Raw genomic sequence first — 18812 nt, forward strand, 5'->3', positions numbered from 1 at the left:
ACCCACAACCAGGAGGTCAGTCTCCAGGTCTCACCACAACACATGCCCTCTTTTAGAGAGGACAAGATATATCACAAACTGATGTGAAAATGCAGAGAACTGAATTTAAGGTGGGGGGGGGGACCGAGATTAAACCAAACCTGACAGATTCGCTCATTCCTAGTTCCAAGTGCTCAGCTCTTTAAAAAGAAAAAGAAAAAAATGGGACCAGATTATTTATTAACTTGTCGGCATACAGCCCAGCTACAAACGTACTTGGCTTGAAATGGTTTGGAATAGCTCCTAAGTACATCTGTTATTGTTAAAATGTCCTTATATGCTTGCAGCAGCTGCCTACTTGAAACTGGCAAGAAAGGCCGTTGCGCAACAAAGTTGAAGGTAGCACACACCACCTCCAGTTGTGGTCCATAGAAGAGACCTGCGCAATTTCAACAGAGTGACAATTTGCGATTTCATGCAAGAACCTCTGTTCATAGTATGTATCCCTAGCCTGCCGTCCAATCTCTGTTGCAGTTCTTTGGAATTAGACATGAATGTGATGCATTCCCTGGGACAGCAATACTGTTTGGAAGTACAGCAACTTCCTCTTTCCCCTTCGCTTAGCTGTGATGACATTGAGCCAACAAAAATATGTAACCGTTGCCATAAGCACTCCACACAATCTGCCGTTTATTTTAGTAGGTGGAAAAGGTTGACCCGGAGCATGGTTTTACAGCTCGTCTGTTTACTTCCATTTTTCCTCTCATCTCCTTTGCTGAAATCTCCTCCTTTTGGCCCCACAATATATCCCCCCCCCACATTGTTGTAGGAGACACCTAGTCCATAATTAAAATGTCATAATATGTCTAAAGATGGAGAATTGAGGGGGACTAGAACTACTTCTATCAGGTACATCAGAAATGGGGGACCCTGTGTCCCTCTAGATGTTTTCAGACTCTATCTCCCAGCCAAAATGGCCTATAGCCAGAGATGAACGTGTTTGTCATCTCAACAATATCTAGAGGGCCACAGGTTCCCTATCCCTGAAGTACATCTTTATGCATGTTTAAAACCCTACCAAAGTAAGGGAGATTTAAAGTTCAAAACCCATACCCTTCAACTGTCCCGCTTTGAGTGGGACATCCCGGAATTACAGAAGTCATCCAGCTTCTGACTGGATCCTGGGATGTCCTGTTTCGGCTCCCACAAGAGCACATCCTCCAAAGATGCCTGTTTGGGTGGGCCATTCTCTCACGCAAGTCACCTGGCTTCCACAAGAGCGCAGCCCCGAAAGACGCACACCCTGATTTTTCTCTGCGACATGTTGGAGGGTATGCAGATCCCATGTGCAGTTGCATGAAAGTGGGAACACTGTGGGACTTCCTTACTTCTCAGCAATCATATAGGACAGAGCAATCCAGAAGTGAGAGGAGGAAGAAGAGCTAAAGGCAAATTGACCCCCTTTTCATATGCCCTTCTGTTCATTTGTTTGTTTTAAACAGTTTCCCCCTTATTCATTCCAATGGGAGGGAATTAAACCTCACAGACTCCAGGGCTGGCCTTCATTACTTTCCAGTGTTTATGTGTTGGGGGCTGGGGGAAGAGAAGGGCGTTGGGGTACTGCAGACCCACAGCCTCTCTTGGCATGCCCTCAGAACATTTCCCCTTTGCCCTTTCCAGTGTTGAGGCGCTGGTTGCAAACCTTTTTGCCACAGGAACGGGAACCCTTTTGAGAGTGAGGGCCACGTTCACTTCCTGGGGCCACATAATGGTGGTGGGTGGGGCCAGAGACAAATGTGGGTTGGGCAACGACTCTACCTTTCATACAGTAGACTAGTTTCTTCACTCTGACAGATCCCTCTCTATCCTGAAATACAGGCCGGAGGCTGCCCATCTCTGTTTTATAGCAATGGCAGTGTTCCCAGTGTCCCTGTGGTCCCAGGGCCATAAGATTGCTCTCCATTTGAATATAACTCTGAACTGGATTGCAGCTATGGCATTTGCAGATAACAAGCCATCTAGCAGCATCTCTCAGGTGTTTTCTGAAACTGATCCAGCAAGACAGTTGGTTAGTGCTGTTCCTGCCGAAATGAATGGAATCTGCACCAACAAATTACTTCACACCTTGGAACATATTCAGCATCTTTCTTAGAGTCATAGAGTTGGAAGGGCCCACGAAAGTCATCTAGTCCAACCCCCTGCAATGCAGGAATCTTTTTGCCCAGTGTGAGGATCAGACCCACAACCCTGAGATTAAGAGTCTCATACCCCACCAACTGAGCTATGTTAATTGTATTTTTTTTAAAAAAAAATGTTTCTTCCCGCTTTTGATTTTTTGTTCAATAAATGGCTCAAAGAAAGAAGGAAATGCATGGGCCAGTAAGGGAAGATCGTTTAGAACCAGTGAGAGGTGTTCCACCAAGTGCCCAGAAATATGCAGCTGTATTTTGAGTTAGTCACAGTTTCTGAACAGTCTTCAGAGGCAGCCCCCATGTACATTGCTCTTCAGTAATCTAACAAGGTTTACCAAAGCTCTAGTTGGTGTGCAGGCCTCAGATGGTAAAAGGCCCTCATCCTGCCTTGGAAGATGAATTTTGATATTTCTTCTTGTGTGCTTTTGTTTCTTATTGGTCTTATGTGTTTTAAGCTTGTGTTTGTAAACCACTGTGGACTTTTTTTTTTTTGGAGAAGTGGTAAACTTCAAATAATAAAGGAAATGAATGCTATAGTCAGCCTATACTTATTGTAGACCTGGTGGAAAAGTAGATCTCGGCTGTTTCAAAATGTCTATATTGTAAAAGCCAAGCTTTTTTAAAAAAAATCCAGAATAACGTTTGCATCCTTTTTCTTTGAGGAAATGTGAAGAAGCTGAAACGGATCCACCCTTAACATTTTGCAAAACTGCAGGCTTGGTTTCCAAATTCCAGTGGGAGAGGCAAGGAAGGATGGCAGTGATTCACCACATCAATCCTTGAGCTACGGTTTCCATCAGACATTTACTCTTCCCTTTCCTTTTCCAGGAAGCGAAGCTGATTTTAGCTCCTCAAGCAGTACAGGCAGCATCTCAGCTCCTGAAGTCCACATGTCTGCTGCTGGAAGCAAGAGGTCATCTTTTTCTCGCAAGTACGCAACAGCATCTTTGCCCAACTCCCAGCCTGTGAATGTTGCTTCTGTTGAAGATCGGCTTGTTTTGGTTTGGGTGTGGAGGATAGAAGTTGGAGGTGGAGGTTGACCAGGAGCCTTCCCTCAATTCATTTCTGTCTCCTCATGTTGTTGCAAATGCGTTTTGTGGTACAAACCAGAATCTGACATCTAGGTGAGGGCTGATATCTAATGCAGAGATATTGCTTCCAGGGGTGCCCAAACTTTTTTCAAAGAGGGCCAGATTTGATGAAATGAACATGCGTGAGGGCCAACCAAAGTTGTTGAGCTTTTTTTAGGATTTTACCCCAGGAGATAGACTGCCACAGGGGCTGGATTAGGCCCCCGAAATGGACTTTGGACATGCCTGGCTTAATACCATCGTGTCTAAGCAGTGCACAGCAAAGCTACAAACAAGATAAAATCTGTTTACATCAATCATAAAATGTGGGGGTTCAACACCTGTTGAATGTTGCTCAGCTGCAGAGAACTGGCTAAAGGACAGGGATGAGGAGAAAAGATACCTCTAAATTTAATGGCAAATCATAAAAGGCAGAAGTCATTTAAAAACAGCAGTGGAACTTAGCATCATATTTGGTTGGATAGAATTGTTTTCTGCTTCTGTCTAAAAGACAATAAGGAGGCAGCCAGGCAAATCTCTACATGAGGGATAGGCAACTATCTAGGTGTTGTGGAACTTTAACTCTAGAGTTATGCGCTCCATCCAGAATGGGCCAATGGTCGGGAATGATGGGAGTTTGAGGATTCCAGGTTCCCCATACCTGATCTCAATGTTTTAAGTATGCCACAAAAGAGGCTGTTCCTCAGTATTCAGCACATTCCATTTTGCAAGCCAGCAAAGCAGATAAGAAAAACACAATTAGGATTCAAAATTGGGGAAGCAGCTGGACGTATAGTCCCTTAACTGTACCCTGTCAAAGCAATTAACCTTCATCCTCTCTGGTCAGCACACATTTTTGGCAGTAATGTTTTGCCAGTGCAGCATGGGCTTTGCAGTCAGTTGAAAAGTTGTGACACTGGTGTAATACCTCTGTTGTTGCATACTAAAGGCTATGGGAGCCTCTGATGATTGGCTGAACTTGCCTTATGTCACAGAGCAGGGAGAAGAGATTCTGGCAGAGTCAGAGGGTCAGGCCATCTGGAAAGGGCTAGAGGAGGACTAGGAGAACAAAGAAGTAAGGTCCTAGGTAGGGATGCAAAGGCCCCGGAGGGCATTGGAGGAGGGAGTTCAAACTTAAACGAGAAGATACAAGATTTGGAAAAACAGTAGCAACAGAGTGGATGGGCACTGCAGTTTCTTTTGCAGCAGTACTGCTTTATGGCAGACTTCACTTAGGGCAATTTACTACATTTTGCAGTGCACAGTCTCCATGTGTGTATCATGAGATCATGATCTAGTATGTAGGGTTGGGTGAGATCTGATTTTCAACTTTGTGATATATCACCAGCTAAACATTGCAATATACTGATATATTACAATGTCTATAATAAGGATGGAGCAATGTAGAGGCATTGGCTGGCTGCAGTTTTTTCCCCACATTGTGATTTTTGCATAGCACATTCACAATATATTGCCAAGTCAAAAATGGTGAAACCAATATCATGATATGGACTTGAAACTGGTTTTAGATGATATATCACCCAGCCCTAACACACATCATGATTCGCAATATATTGCCAGGTCAAAAACTATGAAACTGATATCATTATATGAACTTCCAACCAGTTTTGGACAATATATCAATACAACTAGCAACTAACTCTTTCTTAAAAGCATGTACGTATGGTGTGTTTTTATATATACCCCCACTATGGCAAAGCTGTGGAGAATATGACTTTTTCTAGTTCATTACAGAACATTCTATAATTAATAAATCATTCCTGGTTAATCACAGGAGCTCCTGAGAACAATTTGCTCTGCCCTGGCAATGCAACGAACATCATCTCTCCCATATGCTCAAAACATACAAGCTGCTATCCTTGCTTACAGCTATGAAAACAAGCCCCACCAAGTCTTCCACATTTCTAGGGATGCCATATTTCAAAAAGTAAAAACCAGGACACCCCGAAAGTCATTGAGCATTTTTTTTTTTACAAAAATGCAACCCCCCCCAAAAAAATCAATTTTTCGATTGACTTGCCTAAGATCCACCTGGAATGTGGTTCACCTTGACTATGGTTAGTTGAAACAAGTGGACTTCATAGACTATGGTCTGAAGTTGGCTCATTTCCACTAACTATAGTTAAGATTATTCACAGGCCAGAGTTTGGGTGATGCTGCAAGCTGCAATTAATTTAAAATCAAAGTGAAAGTTTCTGAACTCCCTTGAGGCTCGCTGAGGGTTTATTTAGTTTTTAACTTGAGAAGCAACTTTGGGAAGCTGTGATTTTGAGTGTGGGTTGGCAAATGCTCCATCCTTTTTCCACTGGCCATTTATCCCACTCAGAATCAACCCCTGCTATCCTCCTTCCTCCTGCAGGTTTCTAGCTCCATAATTTAAATATACCTGGAACTGTGTGTGAGGGAGACAGCTTGTGGGGGACATTTTGCAAAGAAGAGCATTGCCCTGAACTCTTCAGAGGAGAGGCAGGATAAAAATGCCATAAACTAGCAAAGCTTAATACCTGGAAAATGCCCCTCTTTTAGACAATAAAATAAAGTAAAATCCACTTTCCCCTCCTTCTAACAAAATTCTCCACTGAAAGAAGCTTGATACCATAATGAAACAAATTTGCTGGAACTGGGAACTGGATTAACCTGAGTCACACAAGTAACTTGGTCACCTTCATGCAGTTTCTCCTAAAAGAATTGCACCCTAGGATATTTGAGTTAAAGCTATTTATAATGATCTTTTAAAAAAGAAAAAGGAAAAAAAAGTTATTTGAGCAAGGAAGTGAAGAGGGGAAGCCACAGAGCCAAGCCTTAAAATCCCCTCGCTCAAGCTCCATAAAATATCCTTTTCAAATACATCCTTTGAGCCAACAAGGCAAATTACGCTTGCCAAAAATATCTCTGCTGCGCCATGTGTGCAAAATGCAAACAGGTTTTTTTTCTTCCTCTTTTACTGTTTTCCTCCACTTGCCACATTTTTAGAGTCTTTAAAAATATATATATACTATTTGGTTTTGGTTCCTGTGCAAGGGCAAGGTGCAGTTGTGAGAGATTTGCTCAGCGTATCAGTCCAGTACAGCTGTCTAGCGTCCACGACAGCTTTCCATTGTGTCCACATAGGCAAATCAGAGTGGAGCTAACCCAACCACAACCTTGGGATGCTGCCTTGCTGCAGCACAACTCATTCCGCCATCTGGTCTGTATAAAGTGTTCCATGCAAAGAGAGAAGGAAAACCAGTTCAAACGCTTTCTAAATTCAGAGCTTTCTGCCTCGTGATTTGCGGTGTATCTCCTGCGCTTCCTCTGGCTTTCCCCCCTTCTGCTCTCAGCTGTTGCCGTCTTTGATCTTTTTAAAAGAAACGGTTTTGGGGTTGCTTGTTTGTTTTACGTCCAGTAGGAGGTGAACAACAGGTTTGACAGAGCCTGCTTTAGAGACTTCCCGTGCTGCTAATTTCCATTTATACTATTAACCTAATTTGTATTCCCCCCTCCCCCCCCCACACATTGGGTAGATCCCATGTCAGCAGATGCAGTGGTGAAGATCCTTTGAATTTTGCTATCTCTCTTAAATAATAATAAAAAAGGAGTGGAAAGTTCTTAGAAAGTAAAACAATAAACATGGCTTTTACAGTATGTTCTCCTAGAAAGTGAGTTTTTCAGATGCTATGCCCTCTTATTTTCCAGCTTCATTTTGCAATATTTACAATGTGTAGATAGAAAAGTTGTTGTTTTAAAAAGCATTTAAATTAGGGTGATGCGTATAGAAAGATAAGCATCTAAACAGGGTAAATAGGTTTGGGACAGTAGCAATTTTACAACATCATGGTAAAAGCCTGAAGATGAAAAGTAAAGTCAAATATATCTAAGACATCTATTTTCTCTTTCTTTAGCCTTTGAATTACTTCCATGGACAGTAATAATACTTTTATTTCTCCAGCAGTAGATTTATTGAACTTGTCTCCTGAGTTTCCTGGTGACAACTATAGCAATTGCAGGTCTTTATAGGACTAAAACTAGTTAAGAGGCAGCTAAAGGCTGCTTTAATCAGAGGTGTTAAATTCAGATTGACTGAATCTATCATAATGAGCCCTTTGCCTGAAATTTACTGTGCCATCCTATATATGTCTACCCAGACATAAGCCCAGTGGAGTTCAGTGGAGCTTACTCCAAAGTAGATGTGCATGGGATTGCAGTTGTAATTATGGTTTGACATCAATACAGCGGCGATCACATCTCCAGTGGCTATTGCATCACAGAAATGGGAGAGCATGCATGTGCATATATCTATTTTTAGTAAACGTGCACTATTAGTATCTAATACATATTAGAGCTACCACCCAGTTAAAGAAATCTGAAGCTGATTCATTGCGTGAGGTTTAGCCGGTCAATCAGGTGATTAAATCTGCATAGGTTTGCAAATGAATAAAAACAATAGCTGTGAAGAAAGGAGCATTCTAGTCATTGCTGTTAGGTTGGACGCTTCAAATGTTGTTGGACTCTCATAATCACCAGCCAGCATGGCCAGTAGTCAGGGATAGTGCGAGCTTGAGTTCTACAACATCTGGAGCCATAAAGGTTCTCCACCTCTGTTTTGGAAGATGCTCGTGTGCCCCAAAAATCACTGCCTTTAAATGAACTTTCCCTCTTATGTAGAGTGGAAGGATACCTCTTTGAAAGTGGTGACAACTACAGCTGTACCTTGGGTTACAGATGCTTCAGGTTACAGACGCTTCAGGTTACAGATTCCACTAATCCAGAAATAGTACTTCGGGTTAAGAACTTTGCTTCAGGATGAGAACAGAAATCGCGTGGCAGCGCAGCAGCAGCGGGAGGCCCCATTACCTAAAGTGGTACCTCAGGTTAAGAACAGTTTCAGGTTAAGAACAGACCTCCAGAATGAATTAAGTTCTTAACCTGAGGTACCACTGTACATGCAATTTTAATTATTTTTATTTTTTAAAGCAACATTTAAAAAATGGATGCCCTGCCCAATTAATTTGGGATACCTTTTTCCACCAACCAAGAGGCTCTTAAACAGATTAATGCAACTGGCTGATTGTAACTCTGATGTATATTTCCCTCGTGCCCTATAACACATTGTTTTTGCTGTCTACTCCAGCCGGGGTCCCCACGGACGGAATAACGGAGCCGTGTCTTACAAGTCTGGATCTAGCCCTCCTACCACGTCCCGCGAAAAGGACTTCCTGTCAATGCTGTGCAAAAATCAGTTGAGTCCCATTAGCACCCACCCGAATTATGAGGCTTCTTCGGCCAGCAGCAGCAATTCAGGCTCATACAAGGGAAATGATAACAGCCCCATTTTGAGGCAAGTGAGCTTCTCGCAGCTTTTTCCTCTCTCTGCCCTGCCAATCACCTAAGCCCCCCTCCGTTCACAGCTGTCATCAGAATCTCCAATTGTAACTGAAGGTTTTCTTCGTTACATGGTACATCAGGCTCGTAAATTCTCTAGGCGTTTCAGTGACATCCTTTAGGCATTTGAACAGGTGTGGTGGCAGTGACGACACCATCAGCGCACCCGCCAAACCAATTAATTTCCCTCCGAGGGAAGAAGCTTAGCAAAAGGCTGCGTATTCCTTGCTAACTCGACAGTCTACAATAACGGATAGTATAGAATTTAACCCTGCTTGCCATTGCCTTGACCTGCAGCTGCTGCAAAAAGAGCCTCTGGTGTTGTCGCATCGTGTGGTGTCCTTTGATGTGTGACCCTCCTGACCTTTGTGTGGCCACTTCTTCACTTGATGTCTTTACTAGAGGCAGATGGGTGTTGCTTGCTATCTGCTCCATCTAGAGCACTTAAGTATGCTCCAGGAAATACGATGTCCAGGAAGGGCATAGCTCAGTGGTGGAATGCCTGTTTTGCATGCACTAGGTCTCATATTTGATCCCTGGAAGCTCCAGGAAGGGCCTGGAATGTGCCCTGCCTGGAGAGCTTCTGCCAGTCATTTCTCACTCCCTCACCACTGAACCTCCTCGACCTCCCATTTTTTGTCCCCCCCCTGCTGTGTCCCCACCAATGGGACACACCACACACACCCTCCACTGTCCTGAAAAACCTCTTAATCCCAATTTTGTTTTATTCCTTGGTAGATTTTAGATTTTAGAAGGGACACGGGTGGCGCTGTGGGTTAAGCCACAGAGCCTAGGACTTGCTGATCAGAAGTTGGCGGTTCGAATCCCCATGACAGGGTGAGCTCCCGTTGCTCGGTCCCTGCTCCTGCCAACCTAGCAGCTTGAAAGCATGTCAAAGGGCAAGTAGATAAATAGGTACCACTCCGGCGGGAAGGTAAACGGCGTTTCCGTGCGCTGCTCTGGTTTGCCAGAAGCGGCTTAGTCATGCTGGCCACATGACCCGGAAGCTGTACGTCGGCTCCCTCAGCCAATAAAGTGAGGTGAGCGCTGCAACCCCAGAGTCGGCCACGACTGGACCTAATGGTCAGGGCTCCCTCTACCTTTACCTTTAGATTTTAGAAACAGGCAAGATTCAATGTGGGCGCACAAAGTATTTTTTAATTAAAAGGGCCAAGACTCCTTGCACTCTGCTCACTCTTTCTTCCTGCCCAGGGTAGCCCTGCTCTCTGCCTGCCCCCCAGCAGCTGCTACGAGCTGCCCAAGGGAGGAGGCCAGCTGTGGTGGCCATGGAAAGGCAACAGGATGCACCCTCGCAGCCTGTCACTCAAGACAAGCGCCAGCTCATCCTCCTCCCTGAGCCCACTGGTGAAGGGAATAGAGACATTCTGGGATCAAAGCAGAAGCCAGGATGGCTTTCGCAGTTCTGAAGCTGTGCATGGAAAACAGGGACACTAGAAGAGTATGAGCTGGATGGACCAATGGTCTAACCAAGCATATGGCAGCTCCTGTGTACCTAATGTGAGGGTCGCAGCCATGGTTACAGTTCTCCTTGTGCCATTGGCCAATCAAACTCCCAAGGTCCTTCTGGGTTAAAACAAAAGGCATCATTTGCTCACCTGGCAGTGCATGTGCTGCTCACCAAGCGTGCAAATGTTTTCACTCCTTCTTTCATGACAGTGAGCAACCAGAAGACTGTACTATGGTTTCCACGTTGGTGTATAACTACATTGTTGACATGCAATGGTGCGGTGGTGAATTCTGAAGTGCAGGCCCTCTTCCTGACAACCCCCAGAGCTATGCCCCCAGAGCCACTCCTTCTGAGACCTGGCAACAAAAATAAAGTTGTGGCCAATGCAGACGTTATGGCTTCAAAACGAAGCCATTTTCCCTCATCCGCTGCTCTTGGCTTTGCTGAACATCCAGGCTGATTAAGAGTTCGGCGGGGGGGGGGGGGAGTCAGAAGCTTGCTCTTTATATCTGGTGATAATAAAGGGACTTGAGAGTTTTTCAAAATAGAAGCAGACCTCGGCTATGCATGCTTAGCATGATGGGCAGGTTTCTCTCTGAGAAAAGCCTATTTGTCTGGCCTGCAGAGGACTGGCAAATAGCAATTGCTATCATTTAACACTGGCAAATATCAATTACTATCATTTAACACATGTGCCTTTCCTTCTCTCCGCCCCACCCCCCAGCTGATCTATGAAATAAGTGCTGGTGGTGCTTTGTCCTGGCCTGTCCCTACTTCACTACACCACAGGTTACATTACAGGTGGGGAGTCAGTTTGGGTACTGCAGTTGCAGGCAGCGATGTAGGGAGCCTGCTGGAAGATGCTCCAGGGAAAATGGAGAAAAGCAGCCCACTTTATTGGAAAACACTTAACTACATCTCTAGAAGGTGCTGAAAACTAATTAGCACATGCATGCCAACAGGTTCTCACCCCCGCCAAAAGCGTTCCAACAGCATCACAGTTGTGGATTCTTCCTGATATTTCTGAAATCATTTGTAGGCAGTTTTTGTTGCTTTGTCGTTTACTTACTGGAATGGTGGATGAGACAATGTCTGACTGCGATACAGGCAGCCAGAAAAAGGTGCATTCTGTCAACAGTCTGCCTCCAGTGTCAGACTGGTGGTTGACTCAATTACTATCATTTAACACATGTGCCTTTCCTTCTTCCCCACCCTCCTAGCCATATGTTTAAAAGTGGAGTTTTAAACCCTAGTTAAACATGCAGTCAGGCGGAGGGAGAGGAAATGTGGGTCCCCTTTTCTCTCTCCCCCCCCCCCCCCGGTCCATATGCTTAATCCTGGGGTTTTATATCCTGATGAAATATATGGTCCGAGGCAGGGAGATAGACGCAGACTGCCTGCATGTCTCAGTCTCCCCCCTCTTCTCACTGCCAGACTGTCCCTTGCTTTGAGAGCCCTGAATCGTTCTGATGGACTTGATCTGTTCCAAGTAGATCTGGGGCCGCCTCAGTCCTATGCACCCGAATCCAAGGTTAACCAGGATTGTCCCAATTTGGTTTGGGATGAAGTACAGAGGCCTTACTAGGGCCTTTTAGGTAGGAGGGCCTTTTTGGTGATGGCACCCATATCGTGGATGTTGCCCTCTAGGTGTTGAACTGCAGCCCCCATCATCCCTGAACCTTGGGATTAACCTTGAATTTTCAGAACCTTAAAGCTGGCCCAGTAACACATGGGAAGCTGTAAGCAGCTGAAATATTTGTTGATGGCATCTGTCCCCATCAACAGTTTAGCCTCAGCAATTTGCACAACTGGCGCTTCCAAGGGTAGTCTCCCACATGTCATGATGTAGCACTGTTTATTATGAGTTAGTTTATACTTTTATATTCCACCTTTCCTCAATAAGCCCAAGGTGGCCAACATCAGACATAAGCAACCTTTAAAAAATAACTTGACCACACCAATAAATAGTGACATCATCATTATTAAGTTCGTTGTTGTTTATTATAACCTCACTTCACCGTAAGGTCCCAGGGTGGGTTGAATATTAAAACACAAAATTAAAAGCAGTTTAAAACAACTTGCAATCACAAAAATACAATAGAGGAGCCATACCACATTATGAAAAAAAGATTGTAAATCAGTAATGACAATTATTTCACCTCAGCAATTTAAAACAGCTTCAAAAAGGGAACAACCATTTCAGTGCAACTTACTCCCAGGTAAGTCTGTACAGAATTGCAACCTAAATCACCGGTTCTTGCCTTAAGCAGAATGTAAACCTAAAATTTGCAGGCACAACAACATTTTTCTGTTGTAGGCGGCCGGCAAGATACACCTCTTGTGGAGAGAACCACGGCATCAAACCACCTAGCCCAGAGCAGTATCTGACCCCTCTACAGCAAAAGGAGGTTACAGTGAGGCACCTGAAAACAAAACTGAAGGAATCTGAGAGCAGACTGCAAGAAAGGTAAGAGTTTCTACTAATAGGGCCTTTTCAGTGATGGCACCCTGATTTCAGATGCCCTTCCCAGTGAAGCTCACTTAACATGTACATTAAGTGGCTTTAGTGCTGGGGTAGCCAACGTGGTTCCCTGCAGATACTGTTGGACTACAACTCTTCTTATTCCATCACATTGGCTACCCTGGGTGAATGCATGGATGGCCTTCAAAACATTGCTCCCATCTTCCTGGATCATTGGCCATGCTGGCTGGGGGCTGATGCAAGATGGATTTTACCCCCTCCAATCTGCCCCAGAGACTTGGAGAAACCCTCCAGAACTGATTTGAAAGAAGGGGGCAGGAGATTGCGGGGGTTGGAACTGAAGGGGACTTTCATTCACACCACATTGGGTTTCATCCATAACGTTCTTGCTTAAACATGAGGACAATCAATGGCCCAAGAAACAGTTTATATCATGGGTAGGCAAACTAAGGCCCAGGGGCCGGATCCAGCCCAATTGTCTTCTAAATCCAGCCCGCAGATGGTCCAGGAATCAGCGTGTTTTTACATAAAAGAATGTGTTCTTTTATTTAAAATGTATCTCTGGGTTATTTGTGGGGCGTAGGAATTCGTTCATTTTCCCCCCTTCAAAATATAGTCCAGCCCCCCACAAGGTCTGAGGGACAGTGGACTGGCCCCCTGCTGAAAGGGTTTGCTGACCCCTGGTTTATATAATAGTTTTGTTATAAAAGCCAATTTCTTGATATATGGGTATCTCTTTACTCTACCACAGGAGTAGGTAACATGGTGTGCTCTCACCATGATTGTCAGAGATGATGGGACTTGTAGTCCAACAGTATCCAGAGGAGTTAACCATGTCTATGAGCTGACCATGTCTGATTCAAGCAGAAAACGTCTACCTCCCTTCATGCATCTTGTTCACCATATCTTTTCCCTCCTAGCTTGGTAACCTCAAAAGGGCAGGTTCTCCTCACAGGAAATGATGCCTTGTTTTGTTTTGCCTTCCATTCAGAGAAACAGAAATCAAGGAACTCAAATCTCAACTTGCCCGCATGAGGGAAGACTGGATTGAAGAAGAGTGTCATCGGGTGGAAGCCCAGCTTGCCTTGAAGGAAGCAAGGAAGGAGATCAAACAACTCAAGCAGGTTATCGAAACCATGAAGAACAGCTTGGCTGAGAAAGACAAAGGGATTCAGAAGTATTTTGCGGACATCAACATCCAGAACAAAAAGCTGGAGACCTTGCTCCAGAGCATGGAAATGGCACAGAACGGCTCTTGTCACGAGGATCACAGCCTAGATTATGTGTGTGGGTCACCTGATAAGTCTTTGACTCCGAGTGCGGCCTACTCCAAAATGGCTGACAGCATGCTCATGGAAGACCACTCTGTGGAGGATATGGCAGATAGCGGCGTATTGCTTAGTGACGACGTGGCCAATGGGAACGATGTATTTGAAGAGACAGCGATGGACGCCACACTCGAACTCTTTACACCTTCCCCCTTAAACCATTTGGATCTCGTTAAAAACCTCACAAACGCCAAAGAAGAAGATGACAGCCACAGCCATAGTTTGGCAATGGAGCAGGCAGTTCAGGCTGATGTGTTGCTGTACAGCTCAAGCATGGAGCAGCTGATTCAGAACATATTCAAGGCGCACGAGGGACGCCCCATCAGCCCTTCTTCAGCTTCGAAAGAATCCGATGGATCTGGTCTCGAAAGCATCACAGACTTGCTCGTGGACTTGACTCCATGCGATCCGAATTCCGCTATCCTTTTATCCCCGCTGGAGTCGGCACACGATGCTGTGGATTCTAGGTATTACGAAAACAGAGTCATGAAGGAACTGGACTTCACAGACTATCACGCCGAAGGCTTTGGGAATGTCACGAAGTTGTCTGAGAGGAGCGTTGTGAAAAGATACTGGAGCAGCAGCTTCTTCGTCGATGCTTTGGCCGTAGCCGCTCCCATCCTGCCAACGGTAATGTGGATGTTCAGTACACAGCGAGGAGGGACTAACCCTGTCTACAATTTCGGAGCATTGCTTCGAGGATGCTGCCTGGTTGCCTTGAATTCTCTCCGCCACGTACCCGTCAGCGTCCGACCCTAGAGGGAATTCTCCTGTACAGTTGTGCCAAGAGGCTGAGTTCTGGTGGGTGTGGTTCTGGTTGCGTGAATATAATGTTGGGTTCTGTCCGTCCTGCTCCTAAATGTTTGATTTGCACTATATTTAGTTCAGAACATGTTCATTGTTTGAAACTGAAGAAGAAGAAGGTGGCACAGAGACTTTCTGCTGCTAAATGTAAACGCAAGTGCATTTTTATTTTTTAAAAGAAGCATGCTAAGCACTTCTCGTTCTGTCGTCGGATGTGTGGATTGTGATACCAAATTGTTTTCAGATGGGAGGGGAAAGTACACTCTTACAAAGGCAGCTTACATAAGCCTCGCATGTATTGTCTGTCTGTGCTTCTTCGTGGTGCTTTAATTATGTAATTGCCCCCTGCATTCCACTGATCCTGTGTACAAGGGGACCGTAAACCAAAAATTAAAAAGAGAGGGGGAAATGTTATTGCAGATGGGTGGGTGGGTGGGGAGTCTTGAATCTTGTTATTAACCACGTTTATAAATATGATTGTGAATATATTTTATGAAGTCTGTTCAAAGTCTTAAATGAAGTCTTACTCGGAACGTACTGTTGTCACACAAGTGTATGAAGGAATATTTTAAATGTATGTGTACTAACTTATTTTTTTTTTCTTGTTAAATAATCTTTTAAGGAAAAAGAAGAAGAATGCTTTATAATCACAAGCTATAAGTAAAGCATGTTGAAACTGAACTGGTCTCTTTGATTTAGCTGGGCGTGGATGACTGCGAGAGATCTGGGTGCTCGCCTCGGTTAGAAAACAAGTAGGGATTACACAATGTGTAGCCAGTGGCTGAGGGCCACGAGATGTGGCTGGACTGCAATTCCCAGCAGCACCGGCTGTCATGCTCAATGGAAGATATGGTGACCTTAGGCCCTCCCACTGTTGGTTTGTGTCATGAAATTTATACACCACTTGAATACGGGGGGGGGGACCCCTCGAGAGGATAAAACAAGAAAACCAAGAAAAATGTACAACTGTACTTTAAAACACACAAAAGTAAAAATACTAAAACAGATTAAAATTACCCCAACTTCCTAAGCACCTGTGTAGGCTTGTCTAAAGAGTTGGTTTTTAGCAGGTGCCGGAAAGAGCAGTGATCTCAATAGTCAGGATGCAACACTAAACATTCAGGTTCTTACAAATGCAAAACGGGCATTACATGGCACCTGTAGTAGTCTCAGTTCGGCTGGTTGATGCAGTCAAGTGGGCACACGTTGGGTAAGGTATTGTAGGTAAACTGGTTCTAAGTTGTTAAGGGCTTTAAATATTAATAGTAACCTCCTGAACACGGCTTCTTCCGATTCAGATATTATGGAGAAATAGAATTGAGTGTGATCAGCACCTTGCTCTGAAACGCCTAATGAACAGCTTCATGTAGATATGAAATAGTGCTGGAGATAAGATAGTCCTCTGCAGCACCCCATAACATAGCGGTCAGGGGGCCGAAAGGCACTCTACCAATGCTACTGTCCGACTTGGTCCTGAAGGTAGGATTGGAATCAGTGTAATAATACAATACCCCACCTCCCCAAATTCCAGTTCCCTGCTGGTGGTATCAAGTGATCAAGATCAATAAGCAGGAGCCAGTCACACTCCCCGTATCCTGCTCTCCATCAAGGCAACAAAGGGCAACTTAGCTCCGTGGCCAGGACTAGACCCAGATTGGGATGGATCTAAATAATCCTTGGGGTGTCCTCCAAGATTGCCTGCAGCTGCCTGACTACAGTCCTTCTCTCAAAAGGGGGTATTTGCAATTGGCCATTAGCTATTGAAATCTGAAGGATCCAGGGATGGTGAGATTTATAGTTCAGCAACATCTGGAGGGCCAGATCCCTCACATCTGGTTAGTGGTCAGGGAAAGAAGGTGACACCCAACATCTGGAGGTCCACAGACTCCACAGCCATAGTTTAGGCACTTGCCAATGTTATTGCTTTTGCTCATCTTGAAGCAAAGCAGCATACAGTGGTACCTTGGGTTACATATGCTTCAGGTTACAGACTCCGCTAACTCAGAAATAGTACCTCGGATTAAGAACCTTGCTTCAGGATGAGAACAGAAATCGTGCTCCGGCAGCACATCAGCAACAGGAGACCCCATTAGCGAAAGTGATGCTTCAGGTTAAGAACAGTTTCAGCTTAAGAACGGACCTCCAGAACGAATCAAGTATGTAACCAGAGGTATCACTGTACAGTGCAGTTACAGTTCCTATCGTGACCAAAGAAGACCTTGTTAATTACCACTTACTGCACTCAGCACCCGCCCTCGTCTTTACCACCTTCAGGTAAATTAGGCCTGGGAAGCTTGTGAGTTGTCTACAGAGATGCAAGGAGTTTCGCAGCTGATCTAAGGGCAGGAAACCGGTTTGTTTTAAACATGGATATGAAGTGGGAAATATAGGATGATCTTTCGCACAAAGGGTAAATACACGTATGCACTGAATTGAACTTTCCTGCTGGTGTCATACACTGCCCTTAGTTAAGACTCAGGATACTGAAAATGAGTCCTACTGGAGCAAACGGGATCTGGGGTTCAGGGAAAGGTAATCAGTGAGCATGAGGACCACTTCGCAATCTTAAGTTGCTGTCTGCTCATTTCCCCATCCTTGCCCTGTAACCACCACCCTGGTTCTGGCTAGCCTAATAAAATCCTGTTAAAACCACAGGGGAAATTCCTTGCCCAGTTCTGCTTACAATGACTGTGGCAGAGAGAGCAGGTTTGTGGGGTTCTAGTCACACTGTTGAATTCATTTACTTTATATAGCTGTCCTCATAAGAGGAAGTTTCTGGACAATTCACAAAGGCAAAAGAAAACCACAGTAAAACAATAATATGTATGACTAACTAGGTGGGACTGTGAAAAGGAATATCTCGTTCAGACCAATGCACTGAAGATGTGCTTTCTTATTAAAGGGCAACGTCTGCCTCTCCACATCTTCCCACAAAAGCCACTTTTATAAAACTTCATTTTTTCTTTTCTAAGAGACTGAGTGGGTCAAGTAGAGAGTGTAGCCAAACAACATTCCCTTAAAGCATGTAAGAAACAAATTCCACTGGTTTTGATTATTTTATATTCAGCAAATATTCATACACATCCTTCATGTACAAAACCCAGAGTTTAATTACCCAAGTAATATAACCACCAGGACAACAAAAAACAATAATCATTATATTGGCCAAGATATTATTCAGGGACCCAAGTCTATAGACTATTTACAACTGAAATCAATTCACTCTTTTGGGAAAATTATGTATTGGGGCTGTAAGATATAACCTATTTAGTTGGTAGATAACTAAAGATTTGGGAACCAATTTAAATCTGAGGGCAAATTAACTGGGGGATAGACTGATTAAATGCATATTTTTAGGTGTTGCTGTAATAGAAATGAAAAAAGGATTCTTTCAAAAAATTGCTGTGATCCAAATAAAATTGCTACTAAATCCCATTAATTACTGACAAATGCTTACATATTTCTTGTAGTGGGTGACTATCCTGCTGGGAAAGGGAAAGGGAAAAGACCACTGGATGGTTAAGACCAGTCAAAGGCGACTATGGGGTGTGGCACTCATCTCACTTTAAGGCTGAGTGAGCTGGCGTTTGTCCACAGGTTTCCGGGCCATGTGGCAAGCATGACTAAACTGCTTCTGGCACAACAGAACACCATGATAGAAGCCAGATCACACAGAAATGCCATTTACCTTCCCACTGCAGCAGTACCTATTTATCTACTTGCACTGGTATGCTTTCAAACTGCTAGTTTGGCAGAAGCTGGGACAGAGCAATGGGAGCTCACCCCATCATGCAGATTCGAACCACAAACCTTCTGATCAGCAGGCCCAAGAGGCTCAGTGGTTTATACCACAGCGCCACCCGCATCCCTGCTTATACACTCCAACACATTTGATATGGAAGCCTACCTGAAAAATAGGGCCGGTGATACACATTAAAATCTAACATAGGAATCTTACCTCCATTTATCTACACGACAAAGGTAAAATGTAGGCTGGCCCTCAGCACAAGCACCAATGCCCCTATTTCATAAGTGGCAAATTAAACATGGAACTATGAGTTCCTAAGCAAGCAACCTGGGAAAACAGGAGTCCATATAAGTTTTTCC

The 18812-nt window shown here is 44.3% G+C and overlaps 1 protein-coding gene across 4 annotated transcripts in view; it reads left to right on the forward strand.

The window, feature by feature from the left end:
* SYBU (syntabulin) overlaps nucleotides 1-15386 on the forward strand; it is a 44547-nt gene extending 29161 nt beyond the window's left edge. For 2 of the 4 annotated variants that reach the window (XM_081918812.1, XM_081918814.1), the window contains 4 exons: nucleotides 3000-3102; nucleotides 8373-8579; nucleotides 12409-12558; nucleotides 13565-15386. In XM_081918812.1, coding sequence (XP_081774938.1) covers nucleotides 3000-3102; nucleotides 8373-8579; nucleotides 12409-12558; nucleotides 13565-14660 — 1556 coding nt within the window. In that variant the 3' untranslated portion in view covers nucleotides 14661-15386. The remainder of the gene's footprint in view (nucleotides 1-2999; nucleotides 3103-8372; nucleotides 8580-12408; nucleotides 12559-13564) is intronic. The other 2 variants (XM_081918813.1, XM_081918815.1) reach the window with 2 other exon arrangements.
* Nucleotides 15387-18812: the final 3426 nt, after the last annotated feature.

The sequence above is a fragment of the Podarcis melisellensis genome (assembly GCF_964234715.1).
Source record: "Podarcis melisellensis genome assembly, chromosome: 7".
Classification (NCBI taxonomy): Eukaryota; Metazoa; Chordata; class Lepidosauria; order Squamata; family Lacertidae; genus Podarcis; species Podarcis melisellensis.